This window comes from Aspergillus niger, assembly GCF_000002855.4.
Source record: "Aspergillus niger supercontig An07".
Classification (NCBI taxonomy): Eukaryota; Fungi; Ascomycota; class Eurotiomycetes; order Eurotiales; family Aspergillaceae; genus Aspergillus; species Aspergillus niger.
In genome coordinates, this window is record NT_166523.1 from 353,455 (window position 1) to 378,460 (window position 25,006).

The following is a 25,006-nucleotide window of genomic DNA, read 5'->3' on the forward strand; positions in this document are numbered from 1 at the left end:
AAGAGATAAAATATAACGGCAAGGGCTAATAATAAGTAATGCTGGCGGACGGTGACGAAGTACTGAACCAGCTTCAGCACGCCGAGCTGGTGCACTTCGCCTGCCATGGATTCTCGGATCCGCATGGCCCTTTGAAATGTCACCTGCTCCTGAAAAAGGATACCGCTGGGTCCGGGGAAGTGGTTGAGTAGACTCACGGTGATTCTCTTGGAGCTTACGGGTCGATGCGCAGTACAAACTAAATGTTCGTCGAAGAGCAATCTGTCAACTCCACCAGCTCACCCTTCAACCACTGGATTGGTAGAGTCAAGCTGTAGACTTTCACTTTTCGTAGAGATGTTGATAACATTGTATTGTTATTGCATTAGTAGAGTTCTTTGTGTGGTATGTCTCTTTATGTGCTCCTATATGTACATGTTTTTCTATAATAGCCTTGGCTTTCCTCTGCTGGACGCCGCCGCTTTAATGAGGTACTCAAGGGCTTGCTCAGTGAGCAGTCACCTGTTCTCTGAGCTACTCACTTGCCCTTTTGTTTGCAGCCTTGCGAGATAATTTCACGTGATGTCCATGTATGGACTAGTTTATCTGACAGACGAGGCAAAATCCACAGACTCGTCCCCCTCCGCTGGCTCATACATCAAATGCCATCTTCAATGCTGAAGAGTAGGCCGCCCCCTGCCGTGGAATAGTGCCTCAAGCAGCGTTGTTCTGATTTGCATGCTCACGTGCACTCAATATGGTTGATCCGATCGGCCTTGTAGGCACTCTCATGGGCATCGTCCAGGTATGTGGTAAGTTGATGTCTATATGCTATGATTACCGCATGGGCGTCCGGGATGCGCCCAGAGATATCTCTCGGATTCTGGACGAGGTCGTCAGTGTTGGGAGCATCGCACAGCAACTGGTGAAGGTCATTGAGTCCGACAGTGCCCCGTCTCTATCGTCTTTACAGGCGATGGGTGGGGATGATGGCACTCTCCGCAGGTGCTTGGTCGAATTGCAGGACCTGACAGCAAGTTTGAAATTGGGGAAAGTCTCCAGTTCGAGGCGTACTCTGGCGTGGCCGTTGCCACGCGCAGACGCGGGAAAAAGATTACAAGTCCTTGCGGCTATCAAGAGCACGCTGCAATTAGCATTGGCCGCTGATAATACGTGGGTGGTTTGTTACCGACTACCCTTAACTTTGCTGACAGTTCGTCCAGCCAAAACATTATGGAAGTATCAAACCTCACCCGGTTGTTGCCGAGTGTTGACAAAAAGATTACTAGACTCTCAGAGAGTGTGGCTCAATCTGACGAGAGTAAGATGAGATTCACAGAGTTGATAAGACCGCTATTAACAGTCTTAGATCTACTCGCTGAGCTTCTCAACCAGCTGGGTGGAGGCAGCCAATCAGCCAAGCAAAAGCAAGAGTACCGAAAATGTGCTCCAGCTACTGGTGACTGGCTATTGAACACAGCGCAATACATGAAATGGAAGACCAATCCCAACAAAATCTTGTGGATCCAGGGAGCTGGTAAGTGACGCCCTCAGTTCTGAGCTTTATCGACCACTGATCACCCTGCTCTAGCTGGCTGTGGTAAAACCGTCCTATGGTACGTAAGCTCCCTATCGATTCAAGTCTACGAGTGTCTCTGTGCCCATGTTGAATTGATGCGCTGACAGCAAGCAGTGCGAGGATTATCAAGGATCTTCAGGACTACGGTGGTGGAGAGCAAAGTAGCAGCCTCTGTTATTTTTTCATGGATGCATCGGAAGAAAGAGGAGTCGACATCAACCGCGTGTATGGATCCTTTATCAGGCAGCTGATTCATCAAGGGGCAACCATTCCTCGCTATCTCCCGAGAAGGAGGAGGATGTATGGCAGTCTATGCGGCGAACAGCAGTCAGTTTCATTGAAAGAGCTAGTGGATGTCCTCTTATTGCAATTTGAGCATAATTACATTGTTCTCGATGGTCTCGACGAATGCGAAGAATACCTCCAGGACGGATTTTCTGGGATTACGGAACTCATCAAGAAGATGATGAAGCAGACAAAAGGCCAACGGCATTTGATTGTGCTTGGCCGAAACTTGGAGCAGCTTCGAAATGCTTTCAAAAGTCTTAAAACCTCCACCGTTACGATTGACAGCTCAACAGTGAATCTTGATATGCAGACAGCACTGCGACACCAATTTTCGCATCAGGCCAAATTTGCCCGGTGGCCAATGTCGCTGAAGAAAAAGATTGAGCAGTCTCTCTTGGTCCAAGCCAATGGATCGTGCGTACTCAGCTTTGATCAATAGTACTGCTGAATGGCTAACTCCTTTTTCAGATTCCGTTTGATGGACTGCCAGCTGCAGACACTGCGACGGTGTGCGACACCACAGGCGGTACAAAAAGCTCTCAAGGATCTACCAAAGTCACTGGAGGAACACTACTTCATGGCGATTAGCAAGATAGATGAGAGCAACCGCATGTCTGTGAAGAACCTCCTACGCTGGGTAGCCTTTGCTCTTCGGCCGGTGAGTGGTCATCACAATAGGAAGTCAAGAATCATTCCCACTCTGACGCATCTGCAGCTATCTCTCGATGAGGTCACAAGTGCCATAGCTATTAATGTCGATCGTGAACATACTCCTTGCATTGACGAGGATTTAGAACTTCTCGACCCAGAAAGCTTTATTGATTCCTGCTCCAGTCTTGTCTCGACTTACTGCGATGGGGACGAAACGAAAGGCACCCAGGATGTGTATATCAAACTAGCCCATTTCACCGTTCGGGAGTTCCTCACTTCTGACGCAATCTTGGGAGGCACATGCTCCGACTTCTTTATGGATATCAGATTGTCTCATGCGTTCCTGGCTAGCTGTAGCCTTGCGTACTTTCACCATGCGGTTCAGTCTGCTGCCGGCGACCTCTGGATTTATCATCCGCTGGCACGCTATGCAGGGCACTTTTGGTATGAGCATAAGGAACTTTCTCAAGGCGCTTGGCAATCCTTTGAACTAGAGTCTATCTTACTCGATCTGTTTGACGAAGATGGGCCTTATTTTAGGCTATGGACCAAAGTGGCAAATGTTGACCGACCATGGCTGCCGGATGAATTGAGCGATACCAATGACAGTACAGCACTATATTACTCTTCCTACTGTGGTTTGACACGGGTGGTGAAAGCAGTTCTCGACAAAGGTGCATCGCCAAATGTCTCCGGCGGCTTGTACTACCGTCCATTACAAGCAGCCGCATGCATGGGCCACCTGGAAATAGTGCAATTACTGATAGAGGCAACTGCCGAAGTCAATGCAAAAGGCGGTGCTCTGAGTACGGCGCTTGGTGCAGCAGCTGCCCAAGGTCATTTAGATGTTGCTGTCACGTTGCTAGAAGCTGGTGCCAATGTCAACTACCCGAATCCAAGGGTTTTCAGGGCCAAAGGTCGGATCCTTTATTTTTCGCTGTCGCGAGAGGCCATCTACCTGTCTGTGAGGCTCTACTCAATTACGGAGCTGAGGACTACCACCACTTCAATGGAGACCCTCCATCAGCCCTAGTGGTTGCAGTTTGTAGTGGTCGTCTTGATATCGTGAGAAAATTGCTGGGGTGTGAGCGCATCACAACTGCAAGGAGCATGAAGCACCGGAAACCATCAGTCATTAGGTCCGTCCAGAGTGGCATCACTGCCGCACAATATCAGGCCGCGGCTGGCGGCCACGTTGAGATATTGCGCGAGTTGCTAGCCCATGGAATTACACCAGACGAAGCATTAAGATACGCAGCTCGGGCAGGTGACGAGAAGCTCGTGCGACAATACCTAGACGAGGGCCTCAGCGTCGACAGCCACGCGCAAGTCTCGGATCACCCAATAGCGCTTCAATCGGCGATAATAGGCGGTCATACTGCGATTGTGCATGAGCTGCTATCTCGCGGAGCAGATCCTAACTTGGAGTCTAGCTTTTCGACTCCTTTGAGAGCTGTGGTAGAAGCAGGGAATTTCATACTCGCCCAAGTCTTGATCAATGCAGGCGCAAGAGTGGATGCCCATCGGTCTCTACGAAGCGCCCTATCTCAAAGAAGGAAAGATCTCGTTGATCTCCTCCTGCAAAACGGAGCAGATACACACCGGAGCTTACGAGATGCTGTTCATAATGCAGATCTTTGGGCCTTCCAGTTGCTCATGGACAGAGGAGCAGATATGCATCGCCAAGAGCCGGATGATGAAACCTCCTTATTGGGAGCGGCCGCATGGGGTGGTTCAGTCTCTATCGTAACACATTTGCTCGACAATGGATTGCAGGATCAGCTCAACCCTGGACCTGAAGACACAGCGCCTCTGCTTGATGCTGTTGCCGCCACTCGACCACTCATTGTGGAGCTGCTGATCCAGCGTGGAGCTGATGTTAATACCTGCCCCCAGGTAGCCGACGATCGTCGTCTCACAGGATCCCGCACTTCACCAGACGGTCTTCGCTGGTGGCCACCTGACCTAATATGTGAAACGGCGCTGACACTGGCAGTCAAGGCCAACGATCGAGAGATAGCCGAACTCTTGATGCGACATGGCGCAATGGTCACACCGAGTTCGCCCGACACAGTCGGCACACCTCTCTTGTACGCGGTACGAGATCAAAATTCCGACCTTATCAATGCACTACTGGACAGAGGTGCCGATCCAAATCAGAGAGGCACAATCGTAGAGGAGGGAAAACCATCGTTTCCCCTCCTCATTGCAGCAGAAAATGGTAACCCCGAAATTATTGACTCGCTCTTAAGAGCGGGTTCAATATTAGATGATCAGGACTCTGAAGGCTTCAGTGCTTTGCATGTTGCGGCGGCCTGTCGCACATCGGACGGGCTCAAGTCACTTCTCCATAAACACGGTGCGAACATGAATATGAGGCTCTTGAACGGCAGTTTACCAATCCACTCCGCTGCATCAAGGGGTACTCCGGAAAACCTTGGGATATTACTCGATGCTGGCGCGGACATCAACGCTATTAACGACTATGGTCGCACGCCCTTGCATTGCGCAGCAGACAATGGCAACTGGGAGATGATCGAAGCTCTCCTGGAACGAGGAGCTCTGGCGAATGTGAAGTCTCAAGATGACGGAGCCAACACCCCGGTGGACATGGCTTATTTGGCAAAGCGCGAATCAGTCTGGGCTTCTATGACTTTCTCGGCTGACTGGGACGACGAGAGGATAGAGAGGTTGTTGCAGAGACTGAAAGAAGCGTCATATTGAGTGAAGACTCGAATATCCGGTGAGATGGTGGCGGTAACCATGAACTTCAGATATAGCATCTAATTTTTGTGATGTGCAATTGCTTGGACACCACACTTTTAGCTTGACTAGTCAGCCATATCAGATCCCTTCAGCCAACTTATTTCTCCAAAAACCTCTAGAGAATAAAAGTTTGTTTTGCGACCTTTCTGCCGCTTCAATTTAATTCAATACATATATCTGATCGAGTCCGCTAAGTAAGATGCTAGCTATACAGATACTTCACCGTTTGAAGCAAAGAATATGGACTGGAACGCCTCAAATCCCTCAACCTTTGCAGTAACGAACGATCTAAATAGTACACTCCACACAAATACTTGGGCACGTCTCAATCAACAGAATATAAACGTCACCCCCGCCACCCCCATGCAAGCAGCACCTAGAGTACATACTATTAGAGCCGCACATATGGAACATGATTCGTGCCATGACCTACCGAGAGCGATATTCATATAATAGTATCCCACTTGCTCAAACAGCCATCCAATAACAAATGGACCCAGCATCAGACCGAGGTTAAACGAGATAGACACCAATGCGAAGCACCTCGCACGCCCACCATTGGGGCCAAACATGGTGGGAGCATCTTTTTCAACTTCCTCCAGGAGGACTATTCACTTTTAGTATTAAACCTTCAAATCGAATTTCCCGCGTGATATAAAAAATCGAAGTAATGTAACTTACAGCGCATGTGAAATGATCCGGCACCTTGAACCGATGGCATCACTAAGCCTATACCACATATGCACGCAATAAAAGCGACCTCTTCACCTGTCCGGCTCCCACTAGCCTGAGAGACGTCTCTGCCAGGTATGCCCAAGTAGCACATCAGAGGGCAAAGAAGAGCCCAACCGACCGCCGTTGGGTATCGTGTACCGACACGATCTCGGAGGTGGCCAATAAGGGGAGAGAACAAGATTATAGGGACTTGGAGGGCAAAGAAAATCGCCCCGACTGATGATGGGCCCCAATTAAAGGTATCCCGAAGATACACGGGCAAGGTAGCGTTGAATGCCGCCCGTAGTGCAGCTTGGGACATCGTATTCAGAACGCCTGCCCACATTCCAGCATCTTGGAGCATTACTGTATAGTAATTGCGATATTTCGTAGTCGCAGCGTTGTCAGACTTTTCCTCCGCTGCGGTATCTGAGCCAAATGAAGGCGATTGTGGCAGGAAAGGGGACGTTTCCGTCACAGTTTCCTCCATTTCATGACATAGCTTGCTGCGCTCGGCATGTCTGATTAGAGACGGTGAATCCAGTAAAAGATGGTCGGGTTGAATCAGAACAAAGCGCGCAATCATGTCGAGAATTAGTAGAACCATTGGTAGAGACCAAGCTGGCCAGTATCCGAACCAGCCCAACAGAACGCCTCCAAGCATTGGTCCGCTCACCGTTCCCAAAGTTGCAGAAGACATGCTCAGTCCCAACATTGTCCCAGCTCCTGCACTACCTGCGAGCTCGGTGAGCATGGTCGTACACGCGAGCCATGCAGCCGAGCCAGCAACTGCCTGCAGAATCCTGCCCAGGTATAGCACCCATGCTGGGCCATAAACACTATCAGCATTCGTAGCAGCAAGAAAGTGCGGCTAGGGGTGACGAATACATGTGGTGGTGATTGCAAACAGCGCAGTCCCAACCAGGCAAAGCACAAGTGCCAGATAAAGCGGGATTTTCTGGTTTGAGATAGTGTCGAACAAAGCCGCGCAAGAAGGGGCAGCTATTATTGACGCCAGACCGTGTAGACTGAGCAGGCTGTTGGTGGTAGCAGTGGTTTGGGAGGGGTCGTTGTGAAGGCGCTCTTCTAGCATATACGGGAGCATCGGCACGGGGAAACCGGCTAAAAGCGACTCTGTTTATTGGTATGATTAGAGGATGTGGAAAGTTGTTAGCGGCAGTAAGCAGGTGTGTCTTCGTACCAGTAAACATGGCCAGGCACGCGGTCCCGATGATGAACTGGCTGGAAGATCTCCATCCCTTGGCGGTCGAGCGCTCTGCGGAGGCTGTCATGTTGCTCTGCAGATGTCGACAGGCAGCTGCCACGTCAAGACATCCCGTCCCTTTCTAAAAGACGGACGATACGTGGGCGTTGTCTCGCTCGAGATAGCTCCGGGTGGCTGCGCGTCATAGTCCACGCAAAGGAATGCAAGGCACCTACTGTTGAAGTGCCCTGCAATGATCGGCAGGCCGCAGAAACACCCATCACGTCAGATTGACCGAAGGCAGGAGGAGGTCCTGGGACATCGGAGTGTCTATGTGTATACCGCCTGGCCTACTCAATTGCAGTGGTCCGGGTCGACGGGTGGAGGAGACAGTTTGCAAGTGACTGAGCTATTGCTCTCGTTGGGATTTGCGGGTCATGTCAGCTGGGCCACCGGCATGCGGGTTGCAACAAAAGGATTAATTATGCGGGTGGCAATGCAGTGCTGCAATACATATGGACACTCGAGAGAGCCCGCCCGGACGAACTAAAGTCTCGGGACTGATGAATTGCCCCGGATAGATGGTGGATGTATCCTTAACTACTTAACCCTTCGTTACGGGTTTACTATGAAAATGCTTCAATATTCAATGTATTGTATGTATTAATTCATGTGACCATCTAGGCCAGGGTATCCAAATATAATAGTATCGCCAAATCAAATCAAACAGAATAGAAAACAGATTAAACACTCGAGGGCTCGCCCTTGGTGTACTGCGTGCTCTCCCTCGATGTCATCACCTCCTCGCTTCGTCGGTAAACACCCCGTGCCTCCAGGATAGCCGCTTCCTCCTCTGGGTCCTCCGGAAGGATCAGATTCAGGATTAACCCGATTAGAGCGGTAATGGCGAACCCGTTCTCCATCACGAGATCAATCGCGTCGAGCAATCCTGTCAAACCACGGTTGTTACCGCTGTAGGTAAAGACGTAGTCGAACCAGTCGGATACCAAGGTGGCTCCCATGCCGACTGCAAACGAAGCGGTCAGGATGAATCGGTTGCGACGCGTGAATGGCACATTGGTGATAATGCGGACACCAGAGATAGCCACCGATGAGAAAAGGAACGTGGTCATACCACCAAGAACACTACTGGGAATGGCAACCAGTGCAGCGGCAAACTTGGCAAAAATTCCCATAATGATGAGGAAGAAGCAGCAGCAGTAACCAGCCGTGCGGTTGGCGCACTTGGTCAGCGCGATGACACCGTTGTTCTGGGCAAAAACCGACATCGGCGTCATGGTCATGAGGCCGGCCAGTACACTAGTGAGACCGTTGCCCAGCACACCACCCTGAATGCGCGAGTCGAAAGTGGGCCCTTCAACTTCGACCTGGGATACATCGCACGTGGCGGTAATGTCACCGATCGATTCCATCATGACCACAATGTACACTGCCAGCAGTGGAAGGATCATGGGCGGGTAGATGGTCAACGGGAAAGTCTTCACCCAGATAAAGGAGGCCACCGGCGCAGCGTCAATTCCCGATCGATCAAAGTATCCGCAGGCAGCCGCCACAATACATCCTACCAACAATCCCACCACGACCGAGCATGATCGCATGATAGGCGCTCCAAACCGCTCACAGAGAATGATCGAGACATACACCAGAAATCCGAGACCGATAAACTCCGCACTTCCCCAAGGCAGAGCATGCGGTGCGTCCGCGCTAGGGCACAAAGCACCGTTGCCAGGATTCTCAGAGCAGGTTCCCGAACCACCTGCCCAGTCCTGGAAAGCGGACTCGATCAGACTGGCTCCGATCAAGAGAACAGTAGGACCAGTGACGAGGGGGGGGAAGACGCGTCTCAGGATTTTAGGGCTCATGAAGGAAAGACCAATCTCGAGCAGCGCACACAAACACGAAGTCCCCAGCAGGGCGCCATAGCCCTTGGGGCAGGGCAGCTTGGTTCCATCCTCGGCGGTCGGGCAGTATCCACTAGAGTACATTTGTTCGAAGCCACCAGTAGCGACGGTGATTGTGGCGAAGGAAATTCCCACGACTGAAGTCAAGCCGGTACCGATGTAGTATTTCGTTCCGTAGATGTGGAAGCGGAACATCTGAATGGCGGACAAGATACCGGAAGCGATGAGAGATGTTGAGACGAGGTATTGGTAGTCTTCTGTCCCGAAGTTGGCACCAGATGTGCCTCCGATCAGGATAGGAGGTGAAATAACTGACGGGTCAGCACTAGTCAGGTTTCAGAGAGGACTGAACTTACTTCCACCCAGCATCGCCAATGCATGTTGCAGTCCAAGCAGTAGAGCTAGTACAATAGGTACCTTGTCTTCGAGCCCGAAGAACGGTGCAGAACTTCGTTTCTTTGTGATGAAGGGGATGTTCGGAGTGAACAAATAGGCATAATCATAGTCTCCAATGAGACCCTCCCTACGGAATATTAGCACATCGACTGGTGTTCCGAGCTTCCATGACCGACCTTGTGGTGAAGGTTTTGACAAAGCGGCGACCTACGTCACCCCAAGTCCGCTTAGGCCGGTAGTCCGGGCCTATCTGGTCAGGACCGTCCATTATGTGAGACAGTCTTAGGTGTAAAGGATGTTGATGTAGAAGTATAGATGACACTCGATGAGTTGCGGACAGATGGAAGATATCTCGATGATGAAAGCCGGACCCAGATGAAGTAGTCCGAGTTGAGTGAGGGGTCGCTTCCTAGCAATGACTAGTTGGATCTGGGGAATAGACTAGAACCATTCCAAACATCGACGGACAAGGTGTCTATATACACGCAGCATCCTCCGTGAGCTCGAAGATGAATCGGGATGAATGAAGCTCGGACCGGCGTGGATGATACAGCTATCAGTGGCGAAGATGATGGATGAATCAATCGAATAATGGTAGGCAGCGGTTATCTCTCGCGACGGCGTGGCAGACACGCGAGCTAATTTCCAAGCGAGCTGCAACCTGCTGCAGACCGGGGCAGCGCTAGCGATGACTGGTTCGTCTGGCGATTACGCTGCACTCGTTCAGGCTTCTACTGTGGGCCCTCCGATAAGAACGGACGGCTGACACGGTGCCCTCATGTAACGTCCCCGGCCGCTTATCAGTCCCCAGATCGGGTTCCGCCGAAATCCATCTCTTGCATTCCCCCCTGATAGCCGGTGGCCGATGGGTCTTTCGCTGACGAACCCGATGAGACCGGAGTAGAACTCATCCAGTTCGTGGGAGGACGCGGGGGGGAAGTGATCGAACTGATATAAGCTAAAGCCAGACATGCATAAGGGGAGAATCGAAGGGCCGAAGGCCCGACGATGCTTCTATCGCCGGGTTGCAGTCCGGGGAAACACCAGCCCCAATGCGGCAATCCATTAGTCATAGAATCAATCAGGCCCAACTTTATCGTAACCTTGACTGCTGCCCGTGACTAACAGCGTAGCAGCAGTCAATATTGCTCCTAAAGTTTTGTGAAAAGCATCACCTAGTATACAGGTAGAACTGAATTGGAGTATGAGCTTGAGTTCTCTTGATCCATGGTCATTAGGTGGTATGAAATTCAACAGCCTTCCGATCTGTCTCCCTGGTAAAAGTTAGGAGTGAGAATTGTAGGATCCGTGTTCGCTTTCTAAAGAATATGAAATCGTATCCTTCACTTCATTTTTGGTCCTGCGTGATCCTCTAATAAATATCTTTCTATGTGTGCAACTCTAGTATCGCTGTCAAGATGTACTGATTTGTTTTGACTAATAGCTCTTAGTCGTACTATGTGACGCTGACTGCGATGATTGTAGCTAATGACTATATATGAAGGCTTCCAACCGTCTCCTAGGCTCTTCTAGGACAAGCCACGATGCACTGAATGTACGCTATAGTACTAACTTGATAGTCCATAGTAGCTAGGATAATGGCATTCTTTGACACATCAGACTCCATCATCGGTCGAGCAAGTTCATGCCCGTTGCTATAAATTAATCTGACGCTTTCGCTCATGGCTATCAAATGTCACATCCCTTATTCCTTTGAAAGTTCTGGTGTCGATATTACTGAACAGTTTGTATACAGTTTGCCACATTGAATATATACCATACGAAGACTTCAAATCTATTGAATTACCTCACTATTTCAACCCAATGTTAACTTGAATATCTCTTCTGAATGTTGACGGTCAACAAGATTATCTTGATTCGTCTTTGTAAGCCATACGTAGATGCGAAATAAACTAGCGGTCGGTAAATGATGTCTACAAATCTGGTGCTATCACAGTGGAATGACAGGGAATTCAAAGAATTGAACGAGTTTGAATGGTTATGCCTTTTCCACAAATGCCATTCTCCCACCCGCTAAGGCAGTGTTCATGATATAGATGTAGATGAACGTCGTGCGTACGTATTGTCTGAACCTTCAATCGCATATCTCTAGAATATATATATATATGGTATGGGAGTATATAATTGACACAAATCCCCAAGGCATGAGCCACAACAGACAGTCTTACTCATACACTTCTCCAGGTGCCGAACAGAAAACTGAATTTTAACCTGCCACAGCTTACTCTCCAGCAGGGACAGAGACCAGAGACTTATAGCCCATCCACCAGACATAATCCTCGATGTCTAGTCACACCCCCAGGCATGATTCCAAAATTATAAACAATGCTCTCATACATGAATCACATCTGAACATAACCTCCCGGTGTACGGAAATACCCGCACTCCGCAACTATCGCGCGCAACCTTAAATAGCCTATTTTCAGTGACAAATACCTCCACTAACACCCTTACTATAAACCGATAATCACTATTCTCCGTTTCTCGGAACCTTACTCTCCGACACGATCCTCGATCGGCACGAGGCTGAGCACTGTCTAGCCGTGGGGAAAAGGCAAGGGCTAGAGCTACTAGTGGAGCCGGTCCGTCAGTCTGAACCACGAATTCCGTTGCCACTGCGAACCTCGGATCGGCAAAGGCCGGAAGGAGGGAGGCTTTTGATGTTTACCTGGCGGGTGATTTCGGAGGGAGGTATGTAGAGGTAGTGTGGTGAGTAATGGCGTTGGATAATAGGTGGTGTATATTTTGATGATGTTTGGAATTTGTCATGTGGATGTGAGGAGCTTTATATCCTTTTAATTAATGATGTTGTTTTCATTTGTGTAAGCGGAGGTAGAGATGCGATGGTGGTCCAGTATCTTCTAGAGTTCTGCGATGCAATGCTAGGCTAGTAATGTTGTGTTCGATTATTGGTGCAATAGCTGCACTGTTGGACTACCCGTAAGAATTATAGTGCAGGTACTGTAGTAGATATTAAGCAATTGCTGTTGAGATTGATACATATGAGTGGAAGAAGTAGCATCAAGATTATTGGAAATAGTAATGGGTCGTAATGCGCCCGTTCATGATCGCGTTGCTTTACCTGGAGAGTGCTAGGTACTACCGGTACTGGGAGGTCATATAATTATAGAATAAACACTACTAGTAACGGTCAAATGTACTGTAAGCCGTAGACACAGCGTTTTGTGATCGGAAGTATTAATACTAGTACCAAGTTGTATACATACTGCTGAATCATTAGTGCGTCTTCTGCAGTATATACTATATTCCTTTGGCGCGTCGAGCAATCAGTGGTGAAATGCACTGGACATGCACTGCAACTGTAGTGACTCCCTGAGTATGATTAGCACGGTTGAAATATGCCACCGGTGAGAGGATTGTTTGGTGAGGGAATTGGCTCTAGCAGTTATAAGCTGATGAAATTCATCGATAAACATCTACAACATCTGGAATATTTTTGTATATTAGTAGATAGATCGAACAGGAGTACGGAGTACACCCACATCAATCGGAGAGTGTGTGACTTTCAATAATTAAGTTGATCCCTCATGTGAAGGTAACCCCGTAATGGCGCTGCTTCAACAAGCTGAAAGTGGATGTGATTCCTTCACCGTTCTGGTAATATACCTCGGTCTATCCATACTCCGGACCTAGTGAAGCGCAACGGATCTACAGCCAAGTCTGAAAAAGCAACAGCCAAAGTCCACGCAATGCGCTGTTTATCATATTGCTGGACAAATCAGATACCTTCCCAATAATTGATGATTTCATTGGCGGTTGATGAAGGATCTTTTCGAATATACCTCAAACCAGAGGTGCCATATGGTCCGGGCGAGACCTGTCCCAACCAGATGAAAGTGGCACGACGTGTTCAACGGAGTTGTCATGGCCCCGGTCCATAATTTAGATTCAATGCTACTGGGGCCATCTGATAACGTGGGGGTCCAGTGAGATTGATCCCTTGTCTGGGGAATGATTTCAAGACTTGCGGTGTGTGGGACGCCCTTGCTTGGATGGGTTGGCATGTCCCAACCAAGCTTGGATCATGTGGTTGCCTGAGGCGATAAGAGTCAATGGGAGGAATGTAACATGGGTCACGTGGTGCACCGTTGTGGAAAGTGTTGGGGGTGAATGCATGCCTGAATCATGTGGCGACGATCATCAGGTTTTCATTCTCCGGACTATTCAAAGGAGCATCAACGGAGCACCCGGAAACAATTTGTGCCGAGGAGCTTGCGGCTCGCAGTCATGCCAAAACGGAATTTGATGTTTCAAACTCGGCCGGTGGCAATAATGTCCACTCATAGGGCTGCCCTGTGCGGAAAAGTCTGATCTGAGTGGACCAATGACTGATCCAAGGCATGCTGATTATAGCACTAGAATGCGTTAGTGTGGCCACAGCATAAGCAATGACTCCAATGTTTCAATTCTCCAGAATTAGGATCAACTCTGGAAGAAATAGGGACTATTGCTCGAGTCGCAAGCTAGATGGAGTGGTGCTACTCCGAGCAGGCAATACTTTGATGCGGAAAAGGAAACCGTCCCGCAATCCCAATCGGGATGGATAGCCACAGTCAAGCCACCCGAGCAATGACACCAGCCACACAGAGCGATCAAGGGGCAAAAAACGTTGGGGATTCAACGAATGGTTGAACTGTTCTGATTGGTGGTCCGCTCCCGACCTTACCCAAAGCGGCAGCTTCTGGCCGAGCAGCGCCATCGAATCAGAGGGAGCCCAACAAGCTTAGTTGGAGGAACAGGCGGCGCTGTATGGTTGGAGATACTCCGGCCATTTGCCATCGCGGATACACTCTGCCATCCGGACACCTTCCAGACGTGCCTGGATAATACTGTGGTAGTAGTCCCCTTCCTCACGCTCCCTTTCTTGTGTCTGTTGAACCGTCGGCCACTTTGGGACCTCGGGATCTCATGATTACTTCACTGATCTACCAGTGAACTTGCCGTCAGGCCACCCTTCTTAACTTATTCCATGCGGGTGTCCTCATAGTCGCATCATTATCATTGATTGTCCGCCTTGCTTTTCCCCAACCATCATCCGCCGGTGGACCCTGGTAGAGTTCAACTGCCTCCGAATTTTCCCTCCTTCACTGGCTCAGATCTGCCGCTTACTTCTTCGGCCTTTCGATTGCATTCCCCACCCTTTTTCTCCGTCTCTTTTTTATCGCTCGCCTCCGGCTCTTCTCTTTAAACCCACCCTCTCCCGCACGCATCCTTCTCCTCCTCATCCGAACCATACTGCAGGGGTCGACAATACACACGAAGGACATCACCATGTCTGCAAAGCCAGCAGACGCCTCCCGGCCTCGCGCCGCTGACCCTAAGAAGGTCCACATTGCTGATACTGTCATGACACGCGGCAACTGGTACAAGCATGTCAACTGGCTGAACGTCTTCCTCATCATCGGTATCCCCGTGTACGGCTGTGTTCAGGCCTTCTGGGTGCCCTTGCAGGTCAAGACTGCTATCTGGGCCGTTATCTATTACTTCTTCACTGGTCTGGGTATCACCGCAGGTTGGTTTGCCCTATTGGAAAGTAACATACTTCAAGACAACATGCTGATAAAATTTGCTTTCAGGATACCATCGTCTCTGGGCTCACTGCTCTTACTCTGCTCGTCTTCCTCTCCGTATCTGGCTCGCCGCTGTTGGTGGTGGTGCCGTCGAAGGTTCTATCCGCTGGTGGGCGCGTGATCACCGGGCTCACCACCGTTATACCGATACCGACAAGGACCCCTACTCCGTCCGCAAGGGTCTGCTCTACTCCCACCTGGGATGGATGGTCATGAAGCAGAACCCCAAGCGTATTGGCCGCACCGATATCTCCGATCTCAACGAAGACCCTGTTGTTGTCTGGCAGCACCGCAACTACCTCAAGGTCGTCTTCACCATGGGCCTGATTGTTCCCATGCTCGTCTCCGGTCTTGGCTGGGGTGACTGGTGGGGTGGTTTCGTTTACGCCGGTATCCTGCGTATCTTCTTCGTTCAGCAGGCTACCTTCTGTGTCAACTCTCTGGCCCACTGGCTCGGTGACCAGCCCTTCGACGACCGCAACTCTCCCCGTGACCACGTCATCACTGCTCTTGTCACTCTCGGCGAGGGATACCACAACTTTCACCACGAGTTCCCCTCTGACTACCGCAACGCTATCGAGTGGCACCAGTATGACCCGACCAAGTGGAGCATCTGGGCCTGGAAGCAGCTTGGTCTCGCCTACGACCTGAAGAAGTTCCGTGCCAACGAGATCGAGAAGGGTCGTGTCCAGCAGCTCCAGAAGAAGCTTGATCAGAAGCGTGCTCGTCTCGATTGGGGTACTCCTCTCGACCAGCTTCCCGTTATGGAATGGGACGACTATGTCGAGCAGGCTAAGAACGGCCGTGGTCTCGTTGCTATTGCTGGTGTTGTCCACGACGTGACCGACTTCATCAAGGACCACCCCGGTGGCAAGGCCATGATCAACTCCGGCATCGGCAAGGACGCTACTGCCATGTTCAACGGTGGTGTGTACTACCATTCCAACGCCGCCCACAACCTTCTCTCTACCATGCGTGTGGGTGTGATCCGCGGTGGTTGTGAGGTTGAGATCTGGAAGCGGGCTCAGAAGGAGGGCGCCGGCTATGTTCGCGACGATGCCGGCCAGCGGGTGATCCGGGCCGGTGAGCAGGTCACCAAGATCCCTGAGCCTATCCCCACTGCCGATGCTGCGTAAGCGGCGTATTGTCCATGACCTTTCGCCTTTTATTCTGATGTACCATTTGCGAATACGCTGTGTTTCCCACTCCGACGATCCTTCGTCTTTAATTTAGCACCCGGGGCGTTCATTCTTTAGTGTGTATGGCGTTATTTGGAGTTGGCCTACTTTTCATGTCGACGGAGCGAGTTTTTTGAGTCGACACGGGTTTACCTATTCCATGTGAAAAAAGCGACGAGATGTGACGAGGGACCTTGATTGTTGAAATCCTGCATAGAATCCAGATATCCAAAGTGTGATACATGTTTATGAGCAGTTGCCTTCAGTAGATTTCTAGCTCTCGTAGCTACGGCATAGATCTGTAGAAGTGGATATCATAGAGAGCTGGACCCGGCAGACGTAGAGTGGATCCGGTTGTCAAAGAGCTATAGCTTCGTCATGAGAAAATGATGGATAAGGTAGAAGAATCATCAACCAAACAGGAAGTGTGGAGTCTGACAAACTAGTAAGATGAAAGAGAAGATGGGGGCAAGATGGTGGTGGTGGAAGAGAGAAAACACATGATCGGCCGGACTGCTGGCTCCGCCGGGACCAGCTCAGCTGCACTTCTGCATCATCAACAGCTTCGCCGAGAGTCCACTGTCGAGCCACGTATTGCTCCGCTTCTTCCATTGCAGTAGCTTGCTTGCCACCCCGCCTTTCACCACCTTCTGCCCCTCTTACCGTCACCATTCGCTCCCCTCTCCATCGCACCTTTTATCTGCCCGCCTTCCTCGTCCTTCTCGTGGGCGTTCTTCTCGTCACCGTGGCTCCCCCGCTTCGCCTTTCCTCTCCCGTCTTCAGACTTTCCACGGTCTTGGGCCATTTCCGCGGCTCTCGACTTCCTTCAACCTCCCACTTAGCTTTGACAAACCTTCGCAAATCCCTCACAACCGCCAGCATGGCACCCGAACACCTCCGCCGCCCTCCTCAGGCTCCCCCCGTCTTCACCGCAACCGCTCAGTCCATTGTCGATGACGCCAAGCGGCTCATTGAGGCCTCCCGCAAAGTTCAGGATGACGTCGTGGCTACCGTCAAGCCCGAATCAGCGACATTCAACGCTGTCCTGAAGCCCTTGGCACAGGATGAGAACGTTATGTCCCTCGAATCACACATTCTCGGCTTCTACCAGGCTGTGTCGACCCAACAAGAGCTGCGGGATGCGTCGTCCAAGGCGGAGGAGCTGATGGATGAGTTCTTCATTGAGGCTGCCATGCGCGAGGATGTGTACAAGCTTGTTGATGCCGTCCTCAAGAAGAACGAGTCTCTCGACCCCGAATCTCGCCGTCTGTTGGAGAAGGAACACAAGGATTTCATCCGCAATGGCTTGGGTCTCCCGGCTGGTCCCAAGCGTGACCGGTTCAAGGAGATCAAGAAGCGTCTCAGTCAGATCAGCATTGAGTTCCAGAAGAACTTGAACGAGGAGAACGAAGGAATCTGGTTCACCCGCGAAGAGCTCGACGGTGTCCCCGAGGATGTCCTGGCTGGGTTGAAGAAGGGTGAGGGTGAGCACGAGGGCAAGCTCTGGCTGACCTTCAAGTACCCCGACCTCTTCCCGACCATGAAGTACGCCAAGAATCCCGAGACCCGTAAGCAGGTCATGATCCAGAATGAGAACAAGTGCAACCAGAACGTGCCTCTTTTCCGAGAGGCCATTATCCTGCGTGATGAGGCTGCTCGTCTGCTCGGTTATCCCAACCACGCGGCATTCCGCATTGAGGACAAGATGGCCAAGACCCCGGAGACAGTCAACACCTTCCTGGGTGATCTGCGGTCCCGTCTGACGGCCGGTGGGCAGAAGGAGATCAAGAGCCTGCTCGAGTTCAAGAAGGCCGACCTGGAGTCCCGTGGAGAGAAGTTCGATGGCCACTACTACCTGTGGGATCACAGATTCTATGATCGCCTTATGTTGGAGAAGGACTACTCTCTGGACCAGCAACTCATTGCCGAATACTTCCCTCTTCAGACCACCATCGAGGGCATGCTGAAGATCTTCGAGGAGCTTTTCGGTCTCGTGTTTGTGGAGATCACTGGTGAGGACCGGGAGAAGGTGGCTCCCACCGGTAAGGGCAGCGACATTGTCTGGCATGAGGATGTCCAGATATTCAGCGTCTGGAACGATGAGGGTGAGGGCAGCGGCTTCGTCGGCTACCTGTACTTGGATCTCTTCCCCCGGACCGGCAAGTACGGCCACGCGGCCAACTTCAACCTGCAGCCGGTATGCACCTCACAGCGCAAACAATTAATCATTACTGACAACTACAGGGTTTCATCGACGCGGAGGGCAACCGCCGCTACCCAGCCACTGCACTGGTGTGCAACTTTACCAAGCCGACCCCCAAGAAGCCCAGCTTGCTCAAGCACGATGAAGTCGTGACTCTCTTCCACGAGCTCGGCCACGGTATCCACGACTTGGTCGCCAAGACAATCTACTCCCGTTTCCACGGCACCAACACCGTCCGGGACTTCGTCGAAGCACCTAGCCAGATGCTCGAGAACTGGTGCTGGACCCCATCCCAGCTCAAGTCTCTCAGCAAGCACTACTCCACGCTGTCTCCTGACTACCTCGCCGCCTGGAAGGAGCAAGCAGGCAGCCAGGAAGCCCCCTCTGAGCAGATCCCTGACTCTGTGATCGAGAACCTCATCCGCACCAAGCACGTCAACGATGCCCTCTTCAACCTTCGCCAGTTGCACTTTGGTATCTTCGACATGACCGTCCACCAGCCTGAAAGCCACGAGAAGATCAAGGAGCTTCCAATCTCGGCTACATACAATTCCCTGCGCAAGCAGATCACACAGATGGAGGGCCCAGAGAGCCTGGGCTTGGGCGAGGAATGGGGGCATGGTGAAGCCACCTTTGGTCATTTGATTGGTGGCTATGATGCTGGTTATTATGGTTACCTGAGGTATGGCACCTCACCTTCTTCATCGTCTTTCACATACTAATACTGTCATAACAGCTCCCAAGTGTACTCGACCGACATGTTCTACACCGTCTTCAAGGATGACCCCATGAACCCTACAGCTGGCCGTCGCTACCGGTACAAGGTGCTCGAGAAGGGAGGTAGCCAGGATGAGATGACCACGTTGACGGAGTTCCTTGGCCGTGAGCCCAAGACCGATGCTTTCTACAAGGATATGGGATTGGCTTAGATTTGGGAGGAATGATGAAATCCGGTGGACTTGGATAACATAGTTATAGGAAAACAGTTGTAGATGATAATGTTGGAGATAGTCATCGGCTATTATCCGAATAAACCTGAATATATACAAGCGATTCTCAACCAATTAGTGACAACTGAAAGAAACAAGTATCCCTTTCATAATAAGGCAAAACCACTGCAAGACCAAGAAGTACTCTAGATCTGATGTATACCAACCCCGCCGAACCATTCATCGGCAGTTAATCTTCCAACATCCACCATCCCACCACCCGATGCTTAGTCCCAAGCACACAAGATATCGAAAATTCATACGTCTGTCTGGCCATTCGATGATATCTTCCAAATCCCCATCGATCCTCCACAACAGCAGCACCAAGTGCAACATGACTGCCAGCAATAAGACAAGTAACCAAACACCAGCCGACTGTCACAGCAATCCGTTCAGAGTTCAACAAGACTCCTTCTGTGCAGCTTATTTAAGTATATAATTTGGGAATTAACGCCCCAAGAATCCTCCACACAGAGCCTTGTTTTGTTGTCGATAAGCAACAAACTTCATATCCATCTTGATCTTCCCAAGAAGGGGGTATTCGAAAGCGAATTCGAGCGGTATACTGGCGACATTGCTCTCCTTTCCGCTGATTTGTATAGACTCGGCATTACTAGCGGGCTGGCAAGCGAACTGGTCAGCTCTTCCACATTGGTCAGTCATCAACATATGCGTCGGATATAGAGATAGACGAGAGACACCATTGAGTCCATGTAGTATGCACCTCCGCAACGAGATGGTACTGAAACGATGTTCTTTATATTCCCAGTCATCAAGGTGTTGGTGCTCATTTAGATGGTAATAGTCTTCCTTCATTATTTATATATCGAAGACAACTGAACAGACTTATAATTTAGTATCACGTGAATGAAAATGAGGCTAGTGATCACCAGTCATGACAGTTCTGGCTGTCTTTGGGTAGCTTTCGGCTGTTATTTCTGTAGGCCTCTAGAAGCTGATTAGCTTCCAATCTCCACACATTGGAAAGTTGCATCAGTTCACTTCTTCTGTAGAGAGCAGGGGTAGCAGTTTCGACAGAAAGCCTTTGTGTGTGGTAGTAAGACTGGAAATTCTTTCGAACACGATATATTTCGAGTGTCTGAGAGGCGTAGGTGATTGGATGCTTTGCTTTCTCGATTGCTGCCTTTGTCTATTTCAAGGTATCAAGAGAGTGTGTTGTCAGAGATGGCACGATGGCGCCAAGCCTAGAAGCCATGGATCACCGGGATTAATGAGTAGATGTTGATGTTGATACTGATGCCTGATGTCGAGGTATCTCTTCGGCTGTAATTTGACGCTTCCTTCTTCATGAACCACCCAGGTGGAGGGATAATTGGCTAGCTCTCTGCTGTGTCTCGCCCGCATACGTAGGGGTAAAAGGGAGTTGATCGACGATAGGAAATGGTGGTAGTGTTCATCAAGAACATTACACATCATATCCATCTCGGGTGTATACAGACAACGCATTTCGAGTGCCTGCTAAATGTCGGAGACTTCCCCCCGTTTCAATCTCATCAGCTTTCCACACGCGCGTAGATTCAAGGGAGTAACATCACCAACGCCAAACAAGGCAGGGTTCGTTCTTGGAGCTCACGAATCTGATAGTATGAATTGGATCAGTAATTCGGACCATGATCCTCTCAATTCCCCACCGTCTCTGTGTCCTGGTAGGTATAGTATATGTGTGTATATCGGAGCACACCAATCGGACGCTATCCTGCCCCAGTAATTCTTTTTCGCACCATCCGGGGCATACTCGTATGCAAAGCCTTCATCGGCAGCATGTTCAGACTGGGGGATAGCCCATCGTGTTCACTAGCTTTCGGTTCCGGGTGGGGAATGCCTAAGTGCACCGATTCTGCATCGCCGGTGGATGGAGCAAGGGACCAGAAACCTGGACAGCATTTCCTGTACATAGACTTCCCATACTCCGTAGGACCACACTATAGAGGTGGTTCGCTGGATTCATTGGGTGTTGCGCCATTTTCGTCAATGCTCTTTATTCCGGAGAACCAGCCCACAATCATGGATGCTGACTGCTGTGTATCCGAGGGTTAGCTCTGAGATAGTCGGTCAAGCTGCTCAAGGCTTGTATTTTCTGCCAAATTGGATTCAAATTAGGGAGATATCCGCTGTATGATTCATATCATCCAGCCTAGCCAGTCCGGAAAGGCATATTGAAATGCACAAGCCACTGACATGTGGCTGAATGTAAATCCGCCCGAACTTCCAAGGGGTTTTCGTCATCCTCATATTAGTGAGACGCTCAATTTCTGCACACACACACACCGTCGCCTTCAGAAGGCTTGCCATCTGTCTTGATAGATGGTTGTGTCGTATGCAGAATGGTACGCTATATATACATCCGTGTGTGTCAGAGTCTTTATTTTTCAGCATGCAGTTTTTCGCAATAGTGCTCGTGTGGAGGAGTCAAAAGACGTGGTGACGGGTCAAACAGGGAGCTCTAAATACTCGTAATGCTCAATACTCCCACAATCACTTGTTCTCCAGCTCTTTGTGTCAGGCCTTGGGGTAATAGACAGCAACTGACTGTGGACAACCAACCGGAGGGATGTAGTTTGGATAACAACGGAGTAAGCATGAAAGCTGTAGAGGAGCCGATCTCAGAGACCAGAGCCGCACCCATTGCATAATGTCTCTAGAAGTTCCAGAGCAAGCATACGGGAGTCGAAGAATACAAGACGCTCGCCTCTGCCATCACGGTAGTCGTCCGTCTCCATGCTTTCCTATGTTGAATATATTTTCTATGCTGACGCTCTTCGGACTATGCCATTGCACATGCAGACGCACACCCACACCCAAACTCGGTAAACTCTAGATTGTGGCGGGGTGTATGGCGCTGCAAACCGCATGTCGATACTGCGTCAGCTGTTGAATGGAAATGGAACGACATCACGATCCACACGCTCTTAGACTTGTCTCTGATGTCCTGTTCGCGCCGTGATAAGAATGTCCTAGAAATGAAATGACTGGGCCATGTTGATACAATAGTGGCGAAATAGCGATGAGCTTGCACTGTCGCGAAAACAAATGCTATAGCGAATCCATAAGATCCTCGAAGCCTGAGGCGCAGTCAGGACGACTTGAGCTCCTTTTCCTCAATAAGACATTATGTGTTTGTGCAAGACTAGCTTATTGTATAGTTGAGATATTGTGTGAAAGTGGTCCGCAGCGTCAGAGGTGCTAAATCACATCGATGCATGAATTATCTATCGTAGCCACTATGGATTGAGGAAGGTTGTCGAAGGGGTTTGGGCACCGACAGAACTATGGGAAGTCGAGGCGACATGTCGGGATCTGGAGCTCTGATACAGAAGCATTGTTCGAGGCGAAAAGCGCCCTGTGGTGGCGCAGGGGTCTCTCCATGAGGCCAGAGCATCGTGCGAAATGCTTAAGGATAGCTAGGGCTCATTGCGTGACGAGAATGGACGAAAGAAGTCATATGAAAGCGATGCTCGAGGAAGAGTGTATGATCTGAGTGGTAGCAAAGAAGGGGCTTGCAGTAGGAGAGACATTTGTAACATGCTTCCTTCTAGTTGTGATGTTCGGGACAGACATGTCAGGGAGCTTCTCAACTCTTCCAAGAACCTGTATCTTTCACTACCCAGGACAGCATTCCATCCTAGTCCATCGCATCTCCGTTGGTAGCTATTCAATTTATATATGGTTTGACATGTTTCAGATTGCCCTGGAGCTCCCCACTCTATCGACCATGATTTAGCTCTTCGATCTCTGTCTTGTGGTTCGTCCCATCATGTTATTCACTCAGGAACTCTCTTCGGCTGACCCACGACGCCCCCAAGCCGAAAGGATTGTAGATGGATCGGCTCGTTAAGCAATTCTTGTTATATAAGAACTAATGCCCCTATTTCTGCCAAAGTAGTCAAATAGCTCCACCCTCTTATCCTCTGACGGCTCCTTCTTGGCCAAGTAAGGTTCTGTACCAGTTGGGGCAGTGGACCAGACTCCCCTGCTTGGCAAGGTTGTTCAGTTGTGCTTCAATCCAATGTCTTTGCTTCGAAGCTGTTGTAGCCTTTACTGTAGGCATTGTTGCAGCTTGATCTGTGCAACTTGCACCTCTACCTTCGGAGGAATTGGACATCCAAACCCTTGGGAAAGGTATTGTTTGGGTAGTTTGGCCACATAGAGAACTGTCAAAGAGGGCAAAGGAAGCACAGACGAGCAGGAAGCATAATGATTACGAGTTGGAAGTGTATCAGTCTCGCTACCACACACATCTCTTATCACCCTGGATGCTTAGCATTGCTGGATCTTGCGTGTTTGTAATCCCTTAGCTCAATATGACTTGACTGCTAGTCACTTCTGCTTTAGTTGGCCGGCGCCTGGGGCATTGATGGTATAAATGCACAGCGTTATTCAAGATTGTGATCAGCCAGCTTCTTTTGGGTTTTATTGTGCTGGATTCCGAGGACACCAGTTGTCAGGATTCTCAGTCCGACATATCTCTGATTGGCAGCGAAAGAATATATACTATATATATATATATATATATTGATAGGTGCATAACGAACTCCCTAGGGTCTGTGAAGCTGATTTGAAAGCTCTAGTCGGATATACAACGGGAAGGAGGGCTGAGATTGCAGATCTTGGCCCGCTCAACCTGGCGTGCTTGAGACTTCAGCGTTCTCGCAGAGCAGCCCTTTGGGACTTGACTCGCTATCAGGTTAGCCCGCCGTCATCGGTCAACCCATCATCGGTCGACTCATCATCGGTCGACTCGTCATCAGATTTAATATACTAACAATTGCAAACAGAAAGATCCAAAACGACCAGCTCAGGGACAGCGCGATGTGCCGCAACCTCGCCTCCCCACGCAGCACAAACCATATGTCCATCGAAGGTCAGTTCGCCTGATCAAAGCACCGGTATGGCTCTTTTCAGTCATCTTCGGTCTGCATGGTGGGAAATATTCCATTGATGAGACGGTGTCGAGACGACTGATGCCGCGACATGCCAGGCACAGCGGTTGAATTGAAGCCGAAGAACCTTGTATTGGACAGATCATAGCGGATAGTTTTTGCGGATCACCATGACATCTGAATCTGTCCACGAAGACACACTTCCATCGATATGGGAATAGATGGCTCTCCATTTTGCTATCCTTCGTGCCTCTGAAGCAGGACAATGCGATACGTATTATATAGACTGTTTCTAAAAGGTTGAGAGAGCATTTGCCCCCTCTCTTCCTTGACGAGGATTTATATATCAGAGACTTTGATCAGACTGTGTTTGCTGCTGATGAAGGAAAGTCTGGATGGGCAGCAGGCCCAAGGCCCTTTATATAGGTGTGGGTGGGGTCTTGAGCTACCAGTCCGTAGGGTTCGTTTCCTGCATACAGCAGGGTATTTGCATGAGGGATTGGGACTTCCCACGCCTCTGAAGACCTTTCTGGTCTGCTGATGATAGTAGATTGAGTGAGATATTCCGATAGTGCTTCGCGGAAGTTTCCTTCTGTGCAGTGGAAATTGCAGGTAGGTCGGGGG

At 50.1% G+C, this 25,006-nt stretch overlaps 6 protein-coding genes across 6 annotated transcripts; 3 read left to right on the forward strand and 3 right to left on the reverse strand.

The window, feature by feature from the left end:
* Nucleotides 1–736: 736 nt before the first annotated feature.
* Nucleotides 737–5,221, forward strand: An07g01930 (uncharacterized protein; the record flags this gene model as incomplete). The annotated part of the gene is made up of 9 exons (XM_059748257.1): nt 737–1,152; nt 1,194–1,300; nt 1,349–1,516; nt 1,571–1,595; nt 1,673–2,260; nt 2,315–2,504; nt 2,562–3,414; nt 3,735–4,063; nt 4,499–5,221. The coding sequence occupies 9 exons, from the start codon at nt 737–739 to the stop codon at nt 5,219–5,221; spliced, it is 3,399 nt and encodes a 1,132-aa protein (XP_059605338.1).
* A 371-nt stretch (nt 5,222–5,592) lies between these two features.
* Nucleotides 5,593–7,269, reverse strand: An07g01940 (uncharacterized protein; the record flags this gene model as incomplete). Its single annotated transcript, XM_001391243.1, has 5 exons — nt 5,593–5,639; nt 5,697–5,870; nt 5,945–6,802; nt 6,866–7,111; nt 7,179–7,269. 5 exons carry the CDS (start codon nt 7,267–7,269, stop codon nt 5,593–5,595), a joined length of 1,416 nt encoding a protein of 471 aa, XP_001391280.1.
* Nucleotides 7,270–7,924: 655 nt separating this feature from the next.
* An07g01950 (uncharacterized protein) lies at nt 7,925–9,767 on the reverse strand (the record flags this gene model as incomplete). The annotated part of the gene is made up of 3 exons (XM_001391244.1): nt 7,925–9,414; nt 9,460–9,626; nt 9,676–9,767. 3 exons carry the CDS (start codon nt 9,765–9,767, stop codon nt 7,925–7,927), a joined length of 1,749 nt encoding a protein of 582 aa, XP_001391281.1.
* A 5,045-nt stretch (nt 9,768–14,812) lies between these two features.
* Nucleotides 14,813–16,247, forward strand: An07g01960 (uncharacterized protein; the record flags this gene model as incomplete). The annotated part of the gene is made up of 2 exons (XM_001391245.3): nt 14,813–15,053; nt 15,118–16,247. 2 exons carry the CDS (start codon nt 14,813–14,815, stop codon nt 16,245–16,247), a joined length of 1,371 nt encoding a protein of 456 aa, XP_001391282.1.
* A 922-nt stretch (nt 16,248–17,169) lies between these two features.
* An07g01970 (uncharacterized protein) lies at nt 17,170–19,421 on the forward strand (the record flags this gene model as incomplete). Its single annotated transcript, XM_001391246.3, has 3 exons — nt 17,170–18,486; nt 18,534–19,174; nt 19,229–19,421. 3 exons carry the CDS (start codon nt 17,170–17,172, stop codon nt 19,419–19,421), a joined length of 2,151 nt encoding a protein of 716 aa, XP_001391283.1.
* A 4,531-nt stretch (nt 19,422–23,952) lies between these two features.
* An07g01980 (uncharacterized protein) lies at nt 23,953–24,615 on the reverse strand (the record flags this gene model as incomplete). Its single annotated transcript, XM_059748258.1, has 2 exons — nt 23,953–23,993; nt 24,348–24,615. 2 exons carry the CDS (start codon nt 24,613–24,615, stop codon nt 23,953–23,955), a joined length of 309 nt encoding a protein of 102 aa, XP_059605339.1.
* Between the last annotated feature and the right edge of the window lie 391 nt (nt 24,616–25,006).